This window comes from Manihot esculenta, chromosome 13 (assembly GCF_001659605.2).
Source record: "Manihot esculenta cultivar AM560-2 chromosome 13, M.esculenta_v8, whole genome shotgun sequence".
Classification (NCBI taxonomy): domain Eukaryota; kingdom Viridiplantae; phylum Streptophyta; class Magnoliopsida; order Malpighiales; family Euphorbiaceae; genus Manihot; species Manihot esculenta.
The window spans coordinates 1,049,356-1,075,117 of NC_035173.2; the positions used below are offsets into that span (position 1 = coordinate 1,049,356).

Below are 25,762 nucleotides of genomic sequence, written 5' to 3' on the forward strand. Positions count from 1 at the left end.
TTCACTATTATAATTTTATTTTATTATATTTTTAAAATAATTTTTTAATTATTATTATTTTAAATAAATATTTAAAATATTTTTTAATATTTAATAAAATTTAATATATTTAATATAAATATAATTAAAGTATTAATTATAAATATAAATAATTCTTAATTTTAATTTTAAAATATTAATTGGTCTAATTAAAACATAGGAAAATAGAGAAAATTTTAAAAATTACTTACAAAATGTAAATAATATTTATCTCAATTTTTTTATATCCTGTATGTTTTAACTTAATCTCAATCATTTAACTGAAAAAGACTTTACCCAGTTGAACGTCAACACGAATCTGTCTTACTGTCCGTGTTTTCTCTGCGAGCGAGTCTGTGGCTACACGATCATGGCTAACCTGAGTTTGATGAGAACCTTTTCTCTAGCCTTAGCTTTCAGGAGCTTCCGCTCTCCGCTGGTAATGGGTGCCATTCATTCTCCAACCCTATTATTTGCTTCTTCTTCTTCTTCTAGTTCTACATCTGGTTCCACTTGCACACACAAAGCTGCAAGCTTGAAATCTAAATTCTATTCTGCTTCCTTTAGGGACCTTGATGATGCCCTAGCTTCCTTTAATCACATCATTCTTTTACATCCTCTGCCTTCTATTGATAAATTTGGTCGTTTTTTATCTGCTCTTGTCAGAATAAAACAATACCACACGGTGGTTTCATTGTTCAGAAAAATTGAGTTGTTACGAATCTCACACAATGTTTATTCTCTTAACATCTTGATTAATTGCTACTGCCGCTTACACCATGTTGATTTTGCCTTCTCAATTTTGGGGAAATTTCTCAAACTTGGAGTGAAGCCTGACATTGTCACATTTAATACCTTAATTGATGGGCTCTGTAAAGAGGGTAAAATCAATAGAGCAGTAGACTTTTTCAATCATGTGGTTGCTAGAGGTTATGAACCTGATGTCCAGACCTACAATGTGATAATAAACCATCTATGTAAATTTGGGGAAACAAATTTGGCTATTGGATTGCTAAGGGGAATGGTTGAGAGAGGATGTGAACCAGATGCAGTGACCTATAGTACAATCATCGATAAACTTTGCAAGGATGGTCTAGTTGCCGAGGCATTAGAACTCTTCTCTCAAATGAGGAACAAAGGCATTTCACCTAATGTTGTCACTTACACATCCCTAATTCATGGTCTTTGCAATTTAGGCAAATTGAATCAAGTTTTGGCCTTGCTGGATGAGATGGTGGTGCAGAATATATCCCCAGATGTATATACCTTTAGTATATTGATTGACAATCTGTTTAAGGAAGGAATGGTTTCAAAGGTTCAAAACATTTTCAATATGATGGTTAAGTGGGGTATAAAGCCAAATGTGGTCACTTATTGTTCATTGATGAATGGATATTGTCTGCACAGCCAAATGGATGAAGCTAGGAAGGTATTTGATCTAATGGTAATCAGAGGATTTGCTAATGTATTCAGCTACAACATCTTAATTAATGGATATTGTAAGTGTAAAAGGATTGATGAAGCAATGGAAATTTTTGGTAAAATGCCTCATAAAGGTCTAGTTCCTGACTCTGTTACTTATAATACTCTTATAAAGGGCATGTGGCAAGCAGGGATGTCCCAGGCTGCATTGGAGCTTTTCAAGAACATGTGCAGTCATGGTCAGCAGCCGGATAGAATAACTTTCAAAATCTTGCTCGACGGTTTGTACAAACAAGGATCTCTTGATGAGGCACTTAACAATATTCAAAGGGAATTGTTCACTCTATAACATTGAGAGTGGGGAATCTGGGATGGGAAAGGAAGATGACTCGTTGTTGGTTGGTTTCACTTTTGCAATTTAATTTTCTTTTTTTTCTTTTTTCTCCATTTTTGACAATGGACCTCCTTCCTTAATAAGGAAAAAATGCCTCCTACATCCTCTAGCCCCTTATCAGCTGTGTCCTATTCTGTTTCATGGCCTCATAGCTCTTCCCTTTCCATTAAAGATTAAGGATCTTTCTGTGATTTTACATCTGTTGATGATCTAAAACGGGAATGCTTTTTATTTGTAATATAGAATAGGCTTCCATTTAATTGTTAATATTAAAGGAAAAAAATATTTTAATATTTTTAGATGGATGAAAGACTTAAATTCTAGGCAAAAATGGGTGTTCAACCCTTATCTACTACCACCATCAAGAGATGTGCAGCAGAAGACCTCGGCAATGAGAAATTTTATAATACAACCATTGTATGTAAAATGATTTTGTTTATCTATTGATTATGGAGAGATGTCCCATAATTAAAATCGAACCGTAGTAACCGATTTTGAAGTTTGTCACCCTCTTTGTTTTCATTCTATGCATATGGCAACTTGATGCAATTTGTTATGGCAACCAATTCTGTTTTAAAAGCTATAAATTACACTTCTTTTGGGTTGTATCAGTTTGCTTGCTTTTGAGTTTTGCAGAGCTCATTAGTGAAAGCTGAAGATGCTCTCATTACAAATCAACATGATTTCAGTAGAATTTTGCCTTCAAAAAATTCTCAAATTGATGGTTTTGTTTTATTAATTTTCGGGTATGGCTTTATATATATATATATATATATATATAATTGGTTTTGTCTGGAGTTTGAACTAAAAATTTTCCATTGGATAGTTTGTTAAAACTAACCATTACTAAGTTCAAAATTATTTCAGTTTTTCTTTTTTTTTTTTTAAATGACAATTTAAAAACTCATTTTTTGATTGATTGCTTTTATTTATGATCCACTAGTAGTGAATTATAATAAACGAATACATCAATATCTAATTTATTTTCCATTAAAAATAGAGAAAGTAAATCATTTTTTTATACCATTAAAAATCTCATTATTATTGTTATTAGTGAATATGATGTATAATGATGGCAATTTATCCTTCTTTTTATTTTTCTTTAAAAAAATTCCAGTAGAAAATTTTGATCTAGTCTAGATTATTCAATGTAATTGACTTATAATCCTTTTCAAAATTGATGCAAATTTTGAATGACTTGCAAATTAACGGTTGAAGCGATTATGATATGATAAAAGCTGGTGTATTTGAATCTGGTCTTAAATTTAGATTAATAAAAATTATTATTATCCTCGTTAGAAAGCTAATTTGGTATTTTGAAAATATATTTATAGTAATTGAAAAAGAATGAATTTGTATCTGTGGGGACTAGAAGTCCAGAGATGTAAATCAGTGTTTAGTGTTTGAGATTTAATAAAATTTTTAATTTAATTTTTTTAACTAAAAATAATTAAGCTTTTTTTTTCCAATTAACAAAATGGTTATTTATTAAATTCATTTTTAATCAATTATATTGAAAAAATACATTATTATAAATATTAAAATTATTATAACCCAATAAGAAAATTAATATTAACAGAAGGAAATTTAAAGCTTTATTTCTTACTTTCTAAATCGCGAGTTTGCTAAATTTGAGTAACTATAATATAAATTCCCTTTAAAAAAAAAAAAAAAAACCAGTTGGTCAATTTCTACCTAAATACCTTACCTTCATAGGCTAGGCTAAAATTATTATAAATATTGAAAAAAAAAAAAAAAAAAAAAAAACCAGTTGGTCATTTTCTACCTGAATACCTTACCTTCATAGGCTAGGCTAAGAGTGGATTGGGATCTTAATTATAAAATTAAATAATAAAAATATACAAAATTAAAAATTCTACGATCCACGTTATCAGATAGATTATCTGTTCTTTATTATTATTATTATTATTATTATTATTATTTAGTTTTGGCATCTTTCACCACAGGGAGAGAAAAAAATCTCAAGGATTATTCGTAGGAAAAATCAATAGAACACAACAGCCACTTAAATCAATTTCTACAGCAAGTGAAGCAGTTGCTTTCTCCTACTACATCTACACACACATGGTCCATGAAATGCATATGAAGAGTTCAAATCTGAACATGACAAGCACAAACAAAAATCAGATGAACAAGTTGAAACTTGAAGGATGCTTCATTGTCACAAAAATTATTATCAACATGGTAAAAAAAAAAAAAAAAAAAAAAAACAACAGATCACACATTGCATTTTGCAAAATCAAAGACCAAAAGAAAAGACAAGAAAGTAGACGGAGAGTTGGATTTACAAAAATTCCAATTCTACCCACACTAGAGAGAGAAAGGATGATTTCCCAGGCACTAATATAGCCGGGCCCGCCTCTCCTGTCCAAATTTTATCATTTAATGGCCCTACAAACATTTACCCCCTTTCTGTCAAAAAAAAAAAAAAAACCATGCAGAATTAAGGAAAAAGAAAGAATATAAATCAATTGAGAAAATCCAGGATTAACAAAACCTTTCTTTGTCATTTCTGAGTCTTTTTCTTCTCTCCTGCAGCCTTTTTATCATCCTTTCCAGGCACAAACCTTGGCAAAGTTAACAGGGTGTTGACGCGAGAAACTCCTTCTAGTGCAGACCAATCTATCCCAGAGTCTATTTGTGTTTCATCTTGGTTTGAGGAATCCTCTTCTGCACTTCCTTCTAACAGTACCTCTTTGCCACTCCGTACAGTTCCTGATCGCCCCAGTCCAGTTGGACCAGAGGGATCATCCTCTTTCAGACCGTCAATGTCAGCTTGTACTGAATTAGGCTTCTCTTTTGTATTAGTGTTTGATGCGGTGGATACATTGTTAGTGTCCAGGAAGAGACAAACTACAGCACAATCATCGACTTTGGAGGTTGGATACTTGTATCTCCACGCTCGAACTGCTGACTCAACCAAGGCTCTTGCGGCAGAGGAACGTGCTGGGGCTGATGCTACAATGTCTACCACTTCTTTATTTGAGAGAACATCCCAAATCTGCATTCAAAGACTATTACATTACAACAACAACAACAAAAAGAAAAACGCAGAATGTCAAATTCATAAAATATTTGAGAAAATGGATTACATTCTACACTAGAACCTAATTCTTACCCCATCAGTTGCCAAAACTATGAACTCATCCTTATCAGTTAGGAGCTGGAAGGATATATCGGGCACAGAGATAAGGCCAAAATCCTTCAAGCAAAAATCTCCAAATGCTCGTGCCATAGCAAGGCCAGGAGAGTCATTGTTGGGTAGCCAGACCCTAGCTACCTCAGGTTCATCCTGAAGGGCAAAAACACGCCCTTTACACTTCCGTATTCTTTCCGCTTCCGCTGCAAGATCCAATAGTGTGAGAGAGAGAGAGGCCAAAAATATTAAAATAAGCTCAAAAGTGGACAACAAGAGTAGAGAGAAGGAATCATATTAGAGTCGGTCAGCATTTCACTTCACTTCACCACTGTAAAACAGAAATCATTCACAGTGACAAAATAATTATACACGTCTTTAACCACAAAACTGTATTTTCCACTTCACCACTGCTGACCTCATTGAAGCCTCCTGCAAGCCATTGTCAAGATAACCCCCTTGCCAATCAATGTGCCTTGACTCATGCAGTTCCTCACGTTCCCAACCATCCTATAACCTATGGTTAAAATCACTATTATGATTGACCTCACCTGTGCTATCATGATTGTAAGTGCACATGCATCCCAGGTCCTAAATGGCTCGCCTGGCTTTCTCTTCTGCATGATCAACTTGAACCACATGTAGCTCCACTATGAACTTCTGTAAACACTCACTAAGTGCCTAATTGCTCTTTCTCCCAGCATAGTGAAATGTTGAAATAAATTGAAGTTCTCATCAAGCGAATCAAATACACAAAGCAATCATCTATGGAGTAGAAAACATGATACAATAAAAAAGGAAAAATAAATAGAAGAAACAATTAAATAAATGATAGAATAGAATCTATCCTGTAGACAATCAGCGGATGCTACAGACAGGAGATACAGATATGAGAAAGTAGAATCAAGAAACTCCTGGACCAGTTTTTTATATCTTTCTACTCATCTACTGTGCTGACCAGAAATGACCAAAATCGTGATCTGCATATTGGATCTCTTTTTTCAGGCCCTTCAAAAGTTGGGTCTATACCCTCCTGTTCTACTATGATTGTTCAGCAGAATTGGTACACAGATTTAGCAGCCAGGAGAAATATCAGAAAATTTACGAAGGAAAATTGTAATTTTTCATATTTGGAAAGTAAATTTGTAGAAAAGAAAAACTATGTTGTTAGTCTAATTAGCATGTGATAAGAAGCAACTAAGAATTCTTGCCCCTTGGACATAATGGATCGTATTCAATATAGAAAAAGCAGTTGGTAGAACTTGTGTGGATAAAGAAGCAAGGGTGGGAGAGCAACCTGGAAGATTTGGTTTGAGATCAACAGTCAATTGAACTGCAACAAGAGAGTCATCCTTGTCCCTTGTACCCAGTACAGCCCTGGAGTCCCCAACATTACCAACAACAAGATATTGACCCTATACAAACAGCCAAAGCAGTCATTAATTATCATGAAGGATTCATCACAGAATTTTAAAGTCATACAAAATACAAGTTTGATGACGTAATAACCTGCTTGACCAATGTAACTGCTGTTGTACCGCTGCAAAAGCAATCAATATTTGCATGCACTCTCAATTCCCTGTCCATGACTTTGAAAGCCTTGAGAAATGACTCTTTCAGTGTCTGAAAAATCTCTGGATGCTTTTCAGTTTCCTCAAGATCAACGGAGGCCCTAGATTCTTCATCAGCAGATATAAATGCAGTGTCTTCAGAGTTCATGCTTCCAGCAGTATTAAGGCTAATCTCTTTGAGAACATCTTCACTGGTTATGTTGACTTTCCAGTGAGCACTTAGTTTCAGGGGAAGGTGATCCCTCACTCTTTTAGCGACCATATGACCAAAAGGACCATGGCCATCAAAAACTCCACAAAACACTGTATCTGTCCTAGATCCAAAGTTCTGAAAATCCACATTTTCAAAAAGGTAAATAAGAAATTTTTCAACTTTTCAAATGCAAGAACATTGTGATGCTTTTTTTTTTTTTTGGAAAACACAATATTATATTTTAATACAGAGAAGAGCTATATATATTCATACATAATCATCTAATTTCAGAAAAATGAAAACATATATGCACAACCACAAAGTTTGTGAAAGTCTGCAAACAGAATATGCATACCATCGATAAAGAGTGAAAGCGGCTTTTAATTCAATTTCATTGTTTGCTTTCAATTTACCAATTAAAATTTATAAATACATCTTTGTACTTAACAAACATAGTTCTGACAGGCTGCTAAATTTCAAAATTAATGTCAGCAACTCAGTGTCTTCAACACACTAAATGCTGACCAACTGGCAGTAGACTTCTATGCCCCACATGATAGGAAACAAATAAAGCAATTGCAGGGTCATTGACTATTTTGCAGGAAGAAACCATAAAGATGTAATAGGATAAACGAATAAATAAAAGAGTGATCAATAAATAAAAGGTTGATCTCATGTAATAAATAAATTACAAGTCATTTGGGTTTTAATGCACATTGCAGGAACTTGATACATAGAGGTAAACTAATCTTTTGATTTTATGATAATAGGTTTTGAACCAATTCCTTCCTTAGCAAGTTTGTGAAAGGAAGTCAAACTAGAAACAAATATGTTTGAACAGTTAACATATAATCAGATTTGGTGAAGCAACAAAGAGTCTTGGTAATATCCTGAAAGAAAGCAGAAGAACTAGAGGCAATTAATATAAAACTCCTGTTTTGTTATTGAACATAGAATGCGGAATAGCTGAACACATAATCTATCGAGGAATAAAAAGACAAGTTTTGAGGATCACATGATAGTTGAAAGGGAGCAAAATGAAAAACTACTATTAGATTGACTAAAATTCAAGAAACGTGATATTTTTATAACTGCTCGTATGCAGTCTAACCATGAAACACAGGAAATAAATAAATGATAGATAAATCTATTTGATTTCCGATCAGGCCATCCCAATGATAATATAATAAAGAAAAAATGAAGCAAAGTAGGTAAAGAAAAAGCTAACCTCCCAAACAATCATGGCATCCTGATTGGTCCCTTTCTTGCCTTGTTGTGTAAACAGTGAAGCAATATTGCTGGACCCATTTAAGAACAATCTCCCAGGAATCCTATGAAGTGGCTCCTCCCTTCTATAATCAAAAGAAGAATTCCGAGACCCTGGTCGCTTCTTCGAATTCCTCTTCTTGATCCCAAAAGCAGGAGAGGAAGGCGAACCAGGGCGAGGGCTCCTGCTTTCTGCAGACAAGCAGGACCCCATTCTGAGGGCCCTGATAATATCTAATATGCACTCCAGACCAACCAAACGATAGCTCCCACTATTTTCAGAAGATGGATCCGTAAGAACTGACTGGTTAAGAACCCAAAAGTCCTTTGAGGTCACAGACCAATGATGGTATCAACAAACCAAATCACCCTTATATTGATCAAATAACAATCGATCAGAACACACAGCTTATAACTCAATCTATGGAATAAGAATTAGAAATCCAATATAGAAAAACTCTTTTGAATTGACAGCCTAGGTATTGGACTGCTTCAATGATTAGGCATCAAATTCTTAAACATCAATCAATGAGCAGATTGCAACATACCCTTTTGAACTCACTGCCTGAAAATCAAACTGTAGCTTAGATTTGCCTTAGCCACATCGAAAAGCTTGAATCACGCAATCCACCGAGAAGCAAAAACGAAATGAAATTGCCAGAGCCTTTTACTTGCTAAGGAAGAAAACAAAAACAATTTTAATGACCCTTTTTCCGTGTTCAAGCAGAGAAAATGGATAAGAATCTCAACTGCTTCTTTTCCATTTTTTTATTCACAAATTCATAATAAAAAGTTTAAAAAGCATATATACCCTAAAGACCAGATCTATCAAACAAAAAACACACTTTTCAAATCTTAACATGCAATAAATCCTTCAAAAACAAAATCCCTTCCAACAGACGAAATCAAAAGGCATTTATTGACGATTGTTGCCCACCAACCTCAATCCAAATCCCAAAACCATCACCAAATACAATAACAAATTGAGCTCCAAATCTTCACTGGAGCGCCCAAAACAGCAGTCCTTGTCCAGATCAAGCTTGAGGATTAAACAAATCAATTGAGAACGAAAAATGAAGCCAATCATGCAATGACAAAATTATTCAAAACAGAGAAGCAGAGCTCAATGCTGGCACAAAAGATCATAACAGGGGAGCCCAAGACAAAAAGATAAATGGGTAGACAGTGGAAATTGGGAAAAAGAAATGAATTTTGCAGAGGGAGTGATTTGTTTGAGAAAGAGAGAGTACAGTAACAAGAAAATGAGAAGGGAAGCAGAAAGCAATTAGGAGAAATAATAGGAACCACAAACACCAGAAAGAAGAAGAAAAATGCATAAAAACCGCTTTTAACAAAGACTTATAGGAGGGAGGGAGGGAGGGAGGGAGGAAGAGAATTCTAGAGAGAGAAAGAGAAGTGTGAAATGCGTTATCTCTCTCTCTTTGAATGTCACTTTCACAAGTCAAGTTTCATATGGCAAGAGTTTCTTTCTGAGAGAGGAGAGATGAAAGATCTTCTTCTTCTTCTTGCTATCCTAATTTCAATCTTTGGATAATTAGAGGGCCATTAGTAACTAATTAATTCTGGATTATCAACCATACAGTTTTTTAAAAATTAAAATCTATAATAATAAAAAAAAGTAACATGTGGATGGAGTGGAATGAATGATTTAGGAGTGGAAGTATAAACTCCTTTGCAAATATATTTTCTTTATTTTTTTAGAAAAGGTGCTAATATAATTTTATTAATTTTTAATTAAGTGAAAATAAATAAATTAAATAATATTTTTTATAATTATTTTATTAATAATTATATTTTATTTATTACATCAATATTTTATACATAATATATTATTTTAATATAGATTAAATTATAAAAAATATGAAAATATTTTTAACTAATCACTAAATAGATGATATATGAAAAAATTATTATTTTTAATTACATTGATTATATTTTCTTAATTAATAAGAAAAATAAATAATTGTTTAAAAAATAATTATTTTAATGATAAAATAATATAAATAGACTATATATTAAAAATATGATGTAAAATTTATTATTTTTAATTACATTAATTATATTTTCTTAATTTATAAGAAAAAATAAATAGGCTTTTTTATGGAATCATTTAATTACATGTGGACACTAACTTTCAACCCAATCTGAACCGACCATAATCAAACTCAGAATTAGACTTGGTTAATGGTTTAGGGTTATGATCTATGAGCCAGCTTGAAAGTTGAAACCGGGATATAAGAGGTTTATTCAATTTTCCCTTGTTTTGGACCAGAAGAATCGTTTTAATCAGACATTTCAAATCAAAACCAGCTCTTTTTTCTTTTTTTATTAACTTATATTTTATATTATTATGTTTTAAAAATTTTAAATTGAAAAAAAAAATATTTTCAATTGAAATCATTTCTAAACCCTTCGTTTAAAATTAAATTTGATAAAATTAATTTTTTAATAAATTTTTATTTAAAATAAAATAATTTAATTTTTTTAAATTAAAAATTTTTATTTTCAAAAAAAATTTGCATAATTTTATAAAAAAAATATTTAAACTTTTTTTTATAAAATAATTCATATTAAACATGGGAAACTAAACTTATTTTCAATTTTAAAAAAATAATAATAATAAAATATCTGGAAACTGACTCGTGCAGTGGTCCACCTTTAAATATGACAGCTCTGATAAAAAATTAAGGACAGCTATACATACACGTCAGGAGTGATTTGTGATTAGTCTTTTAAGATATAATAGAAATCATAAGTTAATTCTCAATAAATTTTTCATTAAAATTTATCTTTGATGAGTGTGAAAATATAATATAATATAATATTTTATTTTATTAATAATTTAATTTTATATTTTATAAGAAGAATTCTCAGTCGTCCTTAGACCTTGTAAGAAGATGTTGGAGCATTTGATTTGATGATAAATGGAATATCAGTAATGTAAATTTGTATATTATTTTTATTATACATGTAAATGTCAGAGAATTTAATTTCTTAATATGAGTAAATGTAAATTTATTAGCTTTTTATTACAATTAAATAATAAAAATATTTGTATATAAAGAAAATAATATGACAAATAAGTGTAGCAGGAATTAATGAGGGAATTTATTTACTCAATAATTAGTCACAGCTCAGAAGGGAAGGGAAGGCTGTGCCCATCACATAATCATTTAATACCAATGTCTAAAGCAATAACTACTCTTTTCTCTAATACATGTTGCCACCCTATTTATTATTTATACTCAATTAAATTTATATTCTATTACCATAATTTTAAATTATTATATTTTTAATTTATAATAAAATTCGTTACTTTGCATTTTTTTTTTTTAAATTTATTGGTTAAAATTACCATAGTTTTATGATTTTTTATATTTATAGTCAAGATTTTTAATTTTAAATTAAAAATATAATTTGTAAATTTATTATTAATTTGATCAATTTGAATTAAAAGTTAGTTAAAACCTTAAACTCCAATTATTTAAAATTCTAAATGGAATTTTTATTTAAAAGAAAAATTAAATATTTTAATTTATATAATTTAAAATTTTTATATAACTAAGAGTTTAGAATTTCAATTAAAAATTTAATCTAAAATCGCAAAATCAAAAGTTTTAATCTAAAATTAAAATTATAGATTTAATTTAAAATTAAAAGTTTTAAATATAAATATAAAAATTATAAAATTGTTATTTTTTGAATCAGACTTTTTTATATATTTTATATTAATGTTTATTTATGATAATAATATATTTGAAATGTAGTCAATTAAATTCAATATTGTATTACCGTAAAACCAAATAATTATAGTTGGAATTTATATTTAATTAAAATCCACTAAAAAAATAATAATGTAACAAAGCTAAAAAAATATATTACTTTAGTTATTTTAATTATTATAAATGAAATCATATGGTAGAAAAATAGGTTTTTTATTTTATTTTATTCACTATTTAATAAAATTATTATTAATATTTTTTAATAAATTATTATAATTCAGCTATAATATAAATTGTAAGTAAAAAGACTTCATTACAATGCAATAAAATTTTCAAAATTAATAATTTTATATTTTATTTATTTAACAATATTTATTTTCAATAATAATTTATATTTATTCATTTATAATTTTAAAGATATGACTAGTTTTTAGTTTATTTATTTTTATTATAAATTATATTATTTTAATATAGTAAAAATAATTTTTTTCTGAAGCTTTATTTTTTTAATTATTTGAAAATAATAAAATTTGAAATGCTTAAATTAAGCAAATATATATGGTATTTTTAATTTTAATTGTTCATTTATTTTAGTATTTCTATAAATTAAGCATTTTAAAATATATAAATTTTTTACTGCATATTTACTGTACATTATATCATGTTACAACTTATAATTAATTATTTCTTTATAATATGAATAAATATGTAAAAAATTTATAAAAGAAAATTAAAACATTAAGTTGATTTATAATTATAAAATTTTTTATATCAATAAATAATAAAAAAATAAAAATTAATGACTAAAAAATGTTATATTTTTTATTTACGTTTTTTTCTAATTAAAATTAAAATTTATAAAATTAATTCAATTGCATTCTATCGCTATTTATATCATTAAAAAAATAACGAAATTGTTATATCACTTATAACATCAACACTCTATCATTATTATATTATATTAATAAAATTTAAAATTAATCAAAAAAAATTTATATTTTATTTTTATTATAATTTATATTTTTATTTTTTTATAAATTAAACTCTGTCTGCACTCTATTTTATACATTAAAGTTTAAATTTTATACTCATTGAATTTCTTAAATAAATGTTTGTTACTAAAATCTAGTATGGACAAGTTTTTGTCGCTAAATGTTTTAGCAACGAAATTAATATATATTAATGGTAATCATGTTGGAGTTTATTTAGTGACGAATTGTATGTTGGTAACTAAAAATGATAATATTTAGTGACGAATTGTAGGTTGGACTTTATTTCCCACGTGGGAACAGATCATGGTGTTCCGCTAGAAACGGAAGGACCACGTCAGTCATAAGTGGGTCATAGTCACCCTTGTGGAGGGTATGTTATCTAATATCAATAACATATTACTCAATAGATAGTAAAATGCAATTTAAAATTGGGATATTTTTATGAATTATTTTAATTTTTAATTATGTTTGTTATATTTGTGCTTTCTTAATCAATTCTTCACTATAATCATTATTCTTCCCGACACTTTTATTTTGTATTTGTTTAGTCTAGTTTTAATAATTAAAAATTAATAAATTTTCCAAAAAAAAAAAAAAAGAAGATTATGAGAATGAGTATATCTTAACAAATTTCAATTATTTTAAATTATTAGAGAGTAAACTTAATATAAAAAATGAATACACGTGAAATGAAAAATGCAAGAGGATCACCTGTAACAACAAAGTTGTTCATCTTTATACTAAAAAACAGATCAAGTTTAAAAAAAAAAAAATTGCATTATTAGAATCACGATCACAAACATCAAATCATATATATATATATATATATATTTTTAATTGTTAAAATCTCGTTGGTAATTTTGCAAGGAATCAAACATAAATTAATATTATTTTTCCTATTAAAAATTGAATTGATTGTTAAGTCTGATGTTGATTAGTTGTTGGAGATTCACGCTTTGCTTTTAGTATAATAGAAATTTATATTTAACAACTACACAAACACAAGGCAATTCAATAGGGGTTTGATGTGGAAAGGGACCACGTTTTGGCAATAGATTGACCTAAAATTAAGATTTAATTTTCCCAATCTTGTTATGGGCAAACATCATCAATCTTTATCTCCATATCTATTTATTTCATTCACTACTTTTTTGTTTCACCTATTTTCTTACTAACTCTTTATTTTTGTGGTCCATGCCTTCAAATAAAACATAAAAATAAATTTTTTTATTCAATTCTAAATAAAGTTAGTTAAATTTTTTAGCTAAATAACATTCTAAACTTTTTACTTTTAAATTTAAATAATAAAGTTCTTTAAAGTTAAACAAGTCTCAATCTAATATAGTTTTTTTTTTTTTGTGAGATCAAACGTAAAATTCAGAATCTTGTTTACTTAAAAAAATAAAGATTCAATTATAAGATAATTTTACCACGTTTAGGTCTCCAGATTCTGAAAATCTTTGTCCACATTATGTTTGTAATTTCACAATAGTCTTATTTAGATTGTTTAAAGGAATAAAAAAAAAAACAGTAAAAAGATTAAAGCTATTTCAGCTTTTGAGTTGTTCCTCAATAACTTTTAATGTGTAGGTCAAAATGCTAATATTTATAGATCCAGAAAATGAATCATAAAAAATTAATTATTGAAGTATCCCAAAATAATTCCAACAGAATCCCTCTTTTGTCAAATCAATCCTATTTAAGGTAAATTAAGATCAAAACTGCTGTATATATGAAGATTTTATTCTCAACGTTCACTTACCCATCAACTCTTTCAGCCATATATTATGGAGATATGCAAGTGCTTTTCACTTGATGTTGAGTACTCAATCCACATAATTTAGGACACTTATGTTGAGTACTCAACCCACATGACATAATTTAGGACTATAAGGAAGTGAGACTTTTTTTTTAATTATTTTTTTTTAACAATTTAAGGCACAGTTTTCTATGTTATTAACATTACATCCCTAAATTATGTTGACATGCTACAGGCAATGCAATTCTCAAAATTTCACTAAAAGGTGGCCAACATTCTAGCCAAAAATAGAAAATTACAGATTCTTCCCATGTGGAAAAAATTAATGTCATCCACCAAGGCGTTACACTTTGAACATCCTTCCAACAATGAATTAATTTCTGAGATTCATGACAATTGGATTATTAATGCCCATACTTCATCGTCATACCAACAATTTATTATGGACTTTCTCCGTGTGAAAGCCGATATTTTGCCTTGTTGCCACAAACTAGGTAGTTTATGCAATTAATGACTACACAGTTTTAAAGTCACAAACGACATTTCCAAGAAGTGGAAGGAAATAGTACGAGTTTACTCTTTCAAATTCAAACAGTGTGTGTGAAACACTTGAGTACTTTGTTCCTTGTTCAATGTGATTTCAAATCATTCGAAGAAATAAAAAACAAATAAAACATACTGGATGGATTAGAAAAATAAAAAAAAGTCGACACCTTAATATTTACCATTTGTAAAAGGTTTATACTTCTTTTTGATTGAAAAGGTACTCTGAAAGGAAAAACTTTTTTCTTAATTAAATTATTGTTAAAAACAAAAAACAACTCAATCCATAACTTGTCAGCTTCCCAAAATATGCGTCTCTTGCACGCCCTTTTTCTCCTCCATAAGCATCAAGCTTTATAGTTTATTGCTGGTTAGCACTGGGTTTGAGTTTAATGAATTATTTAATTTTGTTTTTACTGAAATTTATTATGTATCACCGGTTACCTACATGTACTGCATGACACGCTTATTGAACCCAAAACCCCTAAGTTTCGCCAATAACAAAGTACAGCATGCCATTATATTTCCCCCAAAAAAGGGTTTTCTGATGAAATTTGGAGCCTGTCGCCCTCTGCAGTCAATGCCATGTAGCAATAAACAATACACTAATTTGGCGATTAATTACCAATATAAACACGGAAACACCATTGCCATACGCTAAGGAATCCCACAGTTGAGAGAAAGAGATAGAGTAAGGGTAGAGTAATTAACCATAAACGGGTTTATAAATACATCATCACAAATATTACGAAAGCTGCAACTTTATGAGTTAAATAGCTAATAATAGTATCTTGGGAATGTATAGTAAATAGAACATGGAACAAACTGGAATGCCATATGACCAGCAGCTGCAATTATTCCTCTTCTTCTGCCTCTTCCAGCCAATTAACAAAGGGCTCCAGGGCCTTCACAAAAGTTTGCCTATAAAATTGTAAAAGCACATGAATACAATATCCCATACTTTCTACGTAACTAAATACCCAAATAACGGTCCCAATAAACTTAACATACCTGCCCTTTGGGTTTGTTCCTTTGCGGAACCAGTGAAGAATGGTGTCTTCCGCAAGGACATCCTGATCATAAAGAGACCTCACTATCTCAGGAAACAACTTCATCAGCTTAGCATCCTCATAGCACTGCATCTGAACCTTGTACATGAGTTCCAGCTCAAGCTTTCCATTCGTGCAGAAGGTATTTAACAGTTCTGCCCATGTTTTCACCTGCATTTTAGAAAGCAGCCTCCTCAACAAGGTCTCTCTCTCTCTCTCTCTCTCCAAAATGTCACAAGCAGTTAAACAATGAATTACTCTTAAGAGTACTTGCCACATGTTCACAAAGAAATTCTACTTCTGCAAGACTGTAACAACTGGCATACCACAATGGAATATTGATCAAGGAATTCAGAATTCCTTCTTTTACACCTCATCAGTCTATTGAAACAGCATTAAAGTTTATACATATATATATATACAAGAGGAACTAAAATCATACCTGGCGCAAAGCTGAATTTGCATTCTGCTGCTGATTCTTACCTGACCACTGAACAGCATCCATTAAAACATCCCACAATACACGCACAACCTCAATGTCTGGGAGTTTAGCATCTCTAATCCGTTGCTTGACAGCATCTATAACTTCACTTATATCAGCTTCCTCTGCTATCTGGGTTGTTAATGCAGATTTCATTTCTTTCAGTGTAACCTCAAATGTTTTCTTTTCATTATATTCAACCAATGGTACAAGCCCTTCCTTGCTGAAAAATCAAGGACGAGTAGAAAACAATAAGTTCCAAGGTATAAACCAAGGAGAGGTAGCATGAATTATATGACTGGCCAAAAGGATCATGAACACAGGCAAAGCCAAATTATTTCAACAATGTACAAATTTTTTACAGGTAAATAATGCAACAAAAATTTAGACAAAGTACAGACTACAGAGAAATACTGAAAAAGAAGGGTCACAATGCACATTAGACACAGAAAAATACTCAAAACATATGTACATGCAAAATCTGTAAGAAACTCATCAAATAGCAATTAAATTCAAAGGTAAGGAGAAAAACTCACGTGAAATGCTCAGAGAAACATTCAGCTGAGCGCTTTGCAGATGGAAAGAAGTCCAGAAGATTGTCCTCCACCTTACCCCGCTTGAGGATTGAAATCAAATCATCAAGGCTATTATCAACCAGATATTCCTTAAAGAAGTCTGTTATAAATGAAAGAACTAGCCCTTTGCCCACAAGATTATCCTTGAGCAGAGGCTGGAACACAGTCTCTGGTGGAAGCCCAGATAGTTTCTGGGAGAATGCAAGTGCTGTGAAAATGGCCAATTTCTTCCTTTCATTTTCCTCAAAGAGTTCCAGCGACTGCAAGAATCTTCGCATAACATTTTCAAGGTTCTTTATGAGGAATGGCTTGCGGCGCAATATTTTCTGTATATATATTACAGATGGTAAGATGACTTCACGCTTAGGATCACAGTGTATTATAGAGTAAGGATGGTGGTCCCCCTCATCAGGTTTTGTCGTGCCAGGTTGTGTTCGGCCTCCTGTGAAAACAACCTGCACACATACAACGAATTAGATTCTCATAGATTATTAGGTATTTGCATAGTGTAAAACGAAAAAAAAAAAAAAAACAGGAAAAACAAAAACAAAAGCACAAGTGAAATTGGAAAATCAACAACTGTGCACAAATCGATCAATCAACAACAGAGAAAAATGAACGCCTAGTGCCCAATTACAAATTTAAACACAGACAGACAGACAGACACACGGGCGCGCGCGCGCACACACACATTTATACATATATCATTCAGTACAGCACCATCAGCAAGCTGGTAAAGCAGAGACAACTGAAGCAGCACACCAGCATCCATAAGGCACTTACTTTCCAATACGACTAAACGCTGCTACTTACCATCTCGCCAGATGATATTACCAACTTGAAGACAGAACTGATCAATTTTAACAGAAAATTCCAATCTAGAGAAAAGAATCATGTGAATTGTGAACCATGATGCTGCAGAAAGTTCCATTTCCACAAAAGACATAATGCAAATAATTTAGGATCCTAAGTATCAGTTATTTAGAGTTCTGATTATATGATGCTTTTTACATCCATGAGTATGCAACAAAAAAATTGCTATTCTCAGAGCATTATTACAAGCCAATTAGATGCACTTCATATCTAGCTTTCTCAAAAAAACTCAATTTTCTCTCCATGTGGATCTACATCTTAAATGGAAGAAATTGACAATTTCAAACTTATGTACTAAACAAATAAACTTGCCTCAAAAAAGGTATCACCGTATCTTGAGAAGTTAAGGTCGGAAGACTCAATGCTCTTAGCAATAAGTTCCTGCACATAATGAATTTTATTTACTTCAACAAGATTAACTACCTGAACATTGCAAAAGAAAAACCAAAAACATAGTGAATGCATTGGGAAAATATTACCAAATCACCAGCATTATCCAGATATATCTGGACCACTGCATCCGCAAATGCTGCAGGGTCCAGCGGTGCTGCAATGTTCCGTTTGCGGGTCTTAATCCGCGTGCCACTGTACATGACAACAAATTTGAACCAAAAAAATTTCATGCAGGAATAAAATGGAGAACTTCATATATTTAACATATATTTACTTAATTTCCACCATATCCTTCTTATGTTATAAACACAGATCAAAAGTGCTAAAGTAGAAAACTTTTTCTTTTTTAACTTGAGTATGAGCACTACATATTTAAATTTCATAACATTAGTAGATGTGAAAGACTCCAGATTCAACAAAATCAATGATCCTGATGATTTATTAACGAACTTGATAGTGCCTGTTTCAACAATACGGCTAAACGATTGCCAGAAAAGTTAAAGCCACAACCACAAGACACCTAGTTTTCCATGCTTCTCAGCAATCCCATAAGTTTCATTTAAAAAAGGAAAAAGGTAGCTCAAGGTAAAATCGCATAAGAGGAATTTCGAAGTGGAGACCAGAAGTGAACAGGTAATAGCGACTTACCCAAGAGTGGGTCTCTCCTTTGAGCTGCAAATGAATAAAAAACGAGAATAAAAAAAAGGCAATCAGTAAGTACCGTTAATTTTTCCCTTTCCATATAATAAAAAGTGGATTAAATATTTTGATAATTTACAGAACGAACAAAAGACACAATACAAATTATTATAAACATTAACACCATCCGTAAATATTTTACATAAAATTCAACAATCAAATAAGGATCAGATATAGGCACAATTAACATTCTTAGCAAAAGAAAAAAGAATCCCATTTACTTTCTTCTCTCCAAAGAACCTTACAAATCAAACTCTAGAACTACTCTTGAATATGATCATCATAGAAAAACAATATGACAAATGAACACATAATTTTCGGAACAAAGCAAAATTTATCACCAACCTAAATGAACAGGAAAAAAAAAAGAAGAATTACAGGAAAAAGAATCATAAATACTAGATCTTTTTAGGTTAACCGCGATGCAACAAAAAAAAAAACAGATCCGGAGCTAGCTGCAGCGATAAGCTCAATATATCCAGAAGTGCAGGCAAATAAACATATCGATCGATGTGCGAATAGAATAGAGAAGATAAAGGGAGTAAAGGTACCTCATAAACCAAGACGATTAGGGATCGGAGGATGGAAGACTCTGAGAGATTTGGGAAAGTGCGATTTGGGAGAGAGAGAATAAAGAGGGAGGGGGAAAAGAGAGAGAGAGAGAGAGAGAGATGGGAGATTTTTAGGACGGTGATATTAACCTTTATAGAGGGAGAAAAAGTAGAGAGAGAAAATATAATTATAAAATAAAATAGAAATAAATAACTGCTTTAAAAACACGAAGGCCTTCTGAAGGAATAAAAAAGGCCCAATAATTTATTAAATTATTAGTTAAATAATACAATTATTTTATATAATGATGACTCTAAATTAATTTCATATTTCATTTTATATAAAATAAATAAAATTTACAGAATTGTTAAAAGTATTTATAAACAAACTATAGATTAACACTTATTACTATAAGGTCTGATACACTTTAAGAAAAAGAATTCAAGTATAATTATTAAAAATATATAATTGGATTTAGTAGAATTTCGAGGAATTGGTGTTATATAAACGGAAAAATAGAAAAAAAAATCTATAAAACACAAAATTTGTAGGTATATTAATTAATAAATAAATTATTTAACCAATAATTTCGTAAGAAACAATTTAAATAAATTTAACAAAATTGTATATAATTTTATTTTCTTTAAAAATAAAATTGTTAGTTAAAAAATAAAAAATTTAATTTAAATGAAAATTTTAAGGAAAAAATTGATTGAATTTTTGTGTATAATTTTGAGTTGGCTTGATTTGCAATTGCGTAGTCCGAGCCCAATGATCCGGCCCACCCCAAAGTGAGGCTGACCCAAAACAATGCGCCCCTAAAATTAGGGTCCATGCCCTTAAATTTTTTCAGGGGGAGACCAAGGAACAGCGAGTAACTAACAATCTAACATTGTCCGACATTGCCCTCTTCCTCTCTTCGACTCTCATGCTCTGGCAGCTACTGCTAGCAGCAGCCGTGGACACGAGCCTGTCTTCCTAGACAGATATACAGAAGATGCTACTGAGTCGGCGAAACATTTTGGCCATTTTTTCTTCAGCCTCAGCGTTTAGGAGTTTTCGTTTTCGACAAGATATAGAAATGAGTATTGTTCAATTGCCAGGTTTATTGTTTACCAATTCCATCGCCTGCGTTTCTTCTTCTACTTTCACTTTTAGATATAAAGATACGAGCTTTGTTGATTATCTGAGAGATAAATGCGAAAATGGTTCATTTAGTAACTTAGATGATGCCTTAGCTTCCTTTGATCATATGCTTCGTTTGAATCCTTTGCCTTCTATTAAGCAATTTAATCAGTTGTTAACTGCGCTTATGCGAATGAAGCATTATGACACTGTGGTTTCTTTGTCTAAAAAAATTGAATTGCTAGGAATCTCATATAATGTATATACTCTGACCATCTTGATTAATTGCTACTGCCATTTGCATCTTGTGGATTTTGGGTTCTCAGTTTTAGGAAAAATTATTAAGCTTGGATTTCACCCCACTGTTGTAACGTTGAATACCTTAATTAATGGACTATGTATAGAGGGTAAAATTGTTCAAGCAGTGGAACTTTTAGATGAGATGGTATCAAGAGGGTATCAACCTACTGTATATACTCATTCTATGATAGTAAATGGTTTATGTAAAATTAGGAAAACCACCACAGCAATTGGTTGGATGAAGAAAATGGTCGAGAGAGGTTGTGAGCCCGAGGTGGTGGCATACAGTACAATCATTGACACCCTTTGCAAGGATAGACTAGTTGTTGAGGCTTTAGAACTCTTCTCTCAAATGAAAAGTATTGGGATTTCACCTACAGTTGTCACTTACAATTCCTTAATTTATGGTGCTTGCAATTTGGGGCAATGGAAGCAAGCATCTATACTATACATAGAAATGCCAGAGTGGAACATTGCACCGGATGTAGTTACCTTCAGTATATTGGTGGATGCACTTTGTAAGGAAGGAAAGGTTTTGGCGGCACAAGGTGTTTATGGTAAGATGATTCAAAGGGGCATGAAGCTTGATGTTATTGCTTATAGCTCCTTAATCCATGGTCTTTGTAATTCAAGCCAATGGAAGGAATCTTCAACTTTGTTGAATGAAATGCTCATGCAAAACATCACTCCTGATGTTGTAACCTTCAGCATATTGGTTGATGTGTTTTGCAAGAAAGGAATGGTTTCAGAGGCTCAAGGTATTTTCAATATAATGATCCAAAGAGGTATAAAGCCCAATGTTGTTACTTACAATTCATTGATAGATGGCAATTGTCTCCAAAACCAAATTGATGAGGCCAGAAAAGTATTTGATATAATGGTTTGCAAGGGTTCTGAACCTGACGTTCTTAGTTATAACATCTTGATTAAAGGATACTGTAAGAGTTATAGAATTGAAGAGGCAAAGCAACTTTTTGACGAAATGCCTTGTAAAGGTTTAATTCCTAATTCTATTACTTATACCACTCTCATAAGAGGCTTATGCCAGGTAGGGAGGCCTCACTCTGCAGAAAAGCTTTTCAGGGAAATGAGTTCTCTTGGCTGTCCTCCAGATATTATTACACACTCAACCTTGCTTGACGGCTTCTGCAAGCAAGGGTATATTGATGAGGCATTGACTGTATATGAAGCTATGAAAAAGAGCCAGTTGAAGCCTAATGATGTGATCTATAATATCCTGATTGGTGGTATGTGCAAAGCTGGAAGGCTTGAAGATGCAAAGGAACTGGTTTCTGGTCTTTCTGTTAAAGGGTTGCATCCTGATGTTTGAACATATATTATGACAATCAATGGCCTCTACTAAGAAAGTACTACTAAATGCAGCAGAAAAAGGTAAACTAATCTGGAGGAGGATGGCTGCACATAGATCGTTGCTCTTTATAAGGTGATTATCCAAGGATTTCTTCACCACAAGGGTGCATCAAAAGCCAGCAGAATTCTTTCTTGATGGTTGGCGAGGGGACTTCTACAAATGCAACCACAACAGGCTTGGTAGTGGAGCTATTTATAGTAATGAAGTGAGATATTCATATTTAACATCTCTTCAGTGAATGCAACAAATTGCAAGGAGCCTTAATCTTCTGTAAGTTATTGTTTATTATTTCTTCAATCTCTTTTAACAGGAGAATGATGCTGCTAATTAGTTGCTTTTGCTGTGTAGAGAAACCTGTTAGGAGTAGCATAGACCTTGTATTATAGGTTGTTCACACAATAGGATTGCAATGAATTAGCGTTTCCTAAATGCAATGGGACAATTGATTCAGCATCCGAATTCCATTAACTGAAAAAGTTACTGAGATTGTCCTACATCTATTATCTTACTGTTTTTTCCCCAATTCTTCCTGAATAGCTTTGGCAAATTTATAACTAGTGATTCCTTTTTCCAAGTTTTTGAGGCTCATCGATTTGTGGCTTTGTGGGCATTTCATATGTGGGATGTATGCCTCCATATATGTTGCTTTGCATCAAGATTGGCTCCTAAATAAACTAGTTTCTCAAGGATTTGGGGATCTGGCCTATGAATAGCCATTTTTCTTGCAGCAAAATGTCAAGGCAATCCACTGGGCACAAATTCTGTTAGAGAGGAGTAGATAACTTTGAATATCTATGACTTTTTCTTATAATATTGACACTGATAGGATCTCTTTTTAGACTTATGCTTTAACATCATTTTTTACATGTTCACATAAGTAGCTCAAATTTCCTGCATATTGCATATTGTTAATTATTTTCTATGTGGTTGGCCTATTTTACATTCATCTTGAAATTTGAGTCTCTAATATAAAGTTCTAAACTTTTACCTAGCCTTGTATACTATTATATCTTTAATTGATATATGTGCAACTCAAAACTGATGGAGGAAAATGTTTCTTCTTAGGATGCCTTAAAAAGAGACATGTTTAGGATTGTAGCTAGTTGGTAAGTGATGATCTGAGATCTAGAAAATCGGGTTTACAAATGGTTCTGTTAGCTTAAAAAAAAAACTTAGCCTGTGGGGAGGGTGTCTCTCCTTTTATCCTGCTTTTCCAGTGGTGTGTCACGACCTTTCTGCTACAGGACCACATTTTCTGTCGTATGGACTCGTACGTACGGATAATGCAGTGACCATCCCTATGTCAGGCGGCCATTTAATTCCCTCCGGCACGCGAGTGGACAAGGCTACGAAGTGATTGGGCTTATTGTCCTTTCCTCTCACGACAGGGTTGGAGAGAAAGAGACCGAATCCAGTGGTGGTCCGGTCTCAGGGCCAAATGGGCTGGGCCGGTCTGACTGGGGGGTTTGGGTGGTCCCCGGTCTTTAAGGCTGAGCGGGCTGGTCCTGGTTCATGCGAGAGACTGGAGGGCCTCCAAGTAATGGGCTGCCATCATGGGCCTGGCCTCAGACCGGGATGGAGAAATCCAGCGGTCATCAGTAAGGAACTTAAAACTTTCATGGAACTTTCATGATTAGTTTCTGCAAGTTAATACTGATGGTTGTTCTTTTCACAAGTTTTCTTCACGTGTACAAAAAAGGAGGCAGAGTGGTTTGTTGTTTAATGATTCAAAAAGTTCTTAATATGATGAAACACCGACTAAAATTTATAAATAGACGGTGCAAATCCTTAGGCATCTCATGGCAGTGTCCTACCGTTTTAGGTTTTTACTTTTTCTTTTTTATATATACCAAAAGTTTTTACAATAGTTGAATGTGAAGCTTTTGGCATTGTATTCAACACAGTTGGAATATCTTCTGCATCTTCTGTTTGCTTCTTTCCAACTCTTACTTGTATACGCTTTAGTGCATGAGTGCCAGTTTGCTACTTTCTGGAAGGAGATCAAAGACGATGATGATAATAATGGCATGGCAAAGTGTTTCAGTAGCTACTCTAGCTTCAGCTTGAGGAGCTTTCATTTTCAACAAGAAGTGGAAATGGTTATGAATTGAATTGATCTCCTACCTCATTATTTATTTGTAATTACATCTCCCGTTTTTATTAAAGATTAGTAAGATAGTTCCTATACGTAAGGAAGTCAAGAACAACATCAATTAAAATTGACAAATTTGAGTTCCAGCAGTTGAAACGAATGGAATTGCTAGGTTTTTACATCTTGATTGTCTGGAAAACAAGAAGGATTGAATCTGTTCTCTTGGGTCAGAAGATGGGCTATGGATTCTCTGGTTGGGAAGAATCCTTAAACTTGGTATTAAGCTTGATATTGCAAGTTATCGTAGGACTATGTATAGAGGTCAAGTTGCTGAAGCAGTGGAATTATATGAAGAGACGGGGAGCAGAGGACATCAAGTTTAATGTTTCTGGCTATTCTGCAATTATGAACTGTGGAAAATTGTTGAAGAAGATGGTTGAGAATGGAAGGGGCAAGTAATGTTCTATTGAGAGATCCTCCTCAGTTTGGAGGAATTGATTTGATGGCATAGAATGAATGTAACAGTTTCAATGGAAGCTGACCTTTTGTTAGTCTATAGATTTAAGAGTGATTGTGAATAGCTTACCTTTAGCATGCATCTCTTCTTCTTCTACTCTTGTGTTTTAGCTAGTTTCTTATTTATCTTAATTAGTCTGATGGCATTGGAGGGTTGAAATGCCGTTCAAAATTGCTTGGGTACCTAATTTAAGAGTAATTAATTAATGAATGACCATTATGTAATGGAATGGGGCCAAATCAAACAGAAAAATTAATGGATGGAGTAAATATATACTGCAAAATAAATATTTATACAATTTGTTATTAACTTTTTAATTATATTTGTTTTAAATTTTATTAGATATATTTCAAATAAAATTAAATAGTGTTATAATAATTAATTTATAGTTTAAAAAAAGAAAATGAAAAAATATAAATAAAAATTATGAAATGGATGGAGTAAATAAAAAATTATATAATTTGATATTTTTAAGATAAAAAATAAGAGAGAATTTTTAAAATTTTCAGTTATTTATTAATAAATATTTCATGATAATTATATATATTATATAATTTATAATATCCTTTCAAATTCTCATTGATATAAGTTTAAATAGATTATTTATATATATAATATTTTAATACAAGAAACATGTTTATTATTTTTATATGTGAAAATCTTGAAATAACGAATT

The 25,762-nt window shown here is 31.6% G+C and overlaps 4 protein-coding genes across 5 annotated transcripts; 2 read left to right on the forward strand and 2 right to left on the reverse strand.

The window, feature by feature from the left end:
* Positions 1-248: 248 nt before the first annotated feature.
* LOC110629709 (putative pentatricopeptide repeat-containing protein At1g12700, mitochondrial) lies at positions 249-1,880 on the forward strand. The gene has a single exon (XM_021776799.2). It carries the CDS (start codon positions 389-391, stop codon positions 1,787-1,789), a length of 1,401 nt encoding a protein of 466 aa, XP_021632491.1. The 5' UTR covers positions 249-388; the 3' UTR covers positions 1,790-1,880.
* Positions 1,881-4,056: 2,176 nt separating this feature from the next.
* On the reverse strand, positions 4,057-9,526 carry LOC110630051 (probable protein phosphatase 2C 33). 2 transcript variants are annotated; one of them, XM_043949327.1, is made up of 8 exons: positions 8,963-9,526; positions 8,570-8,695; positions 7,984-8,391; positions 6,501-6,890; positions 6,289-6,406; positions 4,974-5,197; positions 4,353-4,856; positions 4,057-4,246 (listed from the first exon to the last, which is right to left on the reverse strand). In XM_043949327.1, the coding sequence occupies exons 3-7, from the start codon at positions 8,233-8,235 to the stop codon at positions 4,362-4,364; spliced, it is 1,479 nt and encodes a 492-aa protein (XP_043805262.1). In that variant the 5' UTR covers positions 8,236-8,391; positions 8,570-8,695; positions 8,963-9,526; the 3' UTR covers positions 4,057-4,246; positions 4,353-4,361. The 2 variants fall into 2 exon arrangements, with proteins under 2 accessions (XP_043805262.1, XP_043805261.1); XM_043949326.1 differs by having other exon boundaries at positions 4,057-4,856; positions 8,963-9,525.
* Positions 9,527-15,745: 6,219 nt separating this feature from the next.
* Positions 15,746-19,825, reverse strand: LOC110629715 (basic leucine zipper and W2 domain-containing protein 2). The gene is made up of 8 exons (XM_021776806.2): positions 19,680-19,825; positions 19,078-19,101; positions 18,516-18,621; positions 18,349-18,417; positions 17,125-17,618; positions 16,550-16,811; positions 16,070-16,278; positions 15,746-15,979 (listed from the first exon to the last, which is right to left on the reverse strand). The coding sequence occupies exons 1-8, from the start codon at positions 19,682-19,684 to the stop codon at positions 15,913-15,915; spliced, it is 1,236 nt and encodes a 411-aa protein (XP_021632498.1). The 5' UTR covers positions 19,685-19,825; the 3' UTR covers positions 15,746-15,912.
* Positions 19,826-20,546: 721 nt separating this feature from the next.
* LOC110630267 (pentatricopeptide repeat-containing protein At3g22470, mitochondrial) lies at positions 20,547-25,166 on the forward strand. Its single transcript, XM_021777678.2, has 2 exons — positions 20,547-22,747; positions 24,443-25,166. The coding sequence occupies exon 1, from the start codon at positions 20,678-20,680 to the stop codon at positions 22,433-22,435; it is 1,758 nt and encodes a 585-aa protein (XP_021633370.1). The 5' UTR covers positions 20,547-20,677; the 3' UTR covers positions 22,436-22,747; positions 24,443-25,166.
* The last annotated feature ends 596 nt before the right edge of the window (positions 25,167-25,762 follow it).

Excerpts from the sequence above, each read along its gene's own strand:
- LOC110630267 (XM_021777678.2), top strand. The coding sequence starts at position 20,678 with ATGCTACTGAGTCGGCGAAACATTTTGGCCATTTTTTCTTCAGCCTCA.
- LOC110630051 (XM_043949327.1), bottom strand. The coding sequence starts at position 8,235 with ATGGGGTCCTGCTTGTCTGCAGAAAGCAGGAGCCCTCGCCCTGGTTCG. Across the intron at positions 6,891-7,983 it reads ATGCCATGATTGTTTGGGAG|AACTTTGGATCTAGGACAGA; the intron begins GTTAGCTTTTTC and ends GTGGATTTTCAG. Across the intron at positions 4,857-4,973 it reads TAGTTTTGGCAACTGATGGG|ATTTGGGATGTTCTCTCAAA; the intron begins GTAAGAATTAGG and ends CTTTGAATGCAG.
- LOC110629709 (XM_021776799.2), top strand. The coding sequence starts at position 389 with ATGGCTAACCTGAGTTTGATGAGAACCTTTTCTCTAGCCTTAGCTTTC.
- LOC110629715 (XM_021776806.2), bottom strand. Across the intron at positions 17,619-18,348 it reads ACGGTGATACCTTTTTTGAG|GTTGTTTTCACAGGAGGCCG; the intron begins GCAAGTTTATTT and ends GTATGTGTGCAG. Across the intron at positions 16,812-17,124 it reads TGTTTCTCTGAGCATTTCAC|CAAGGAAGGGCTTGTACCAT; the intron begins GTGAGTTTTTCT and ends TTGATTTTTCAG.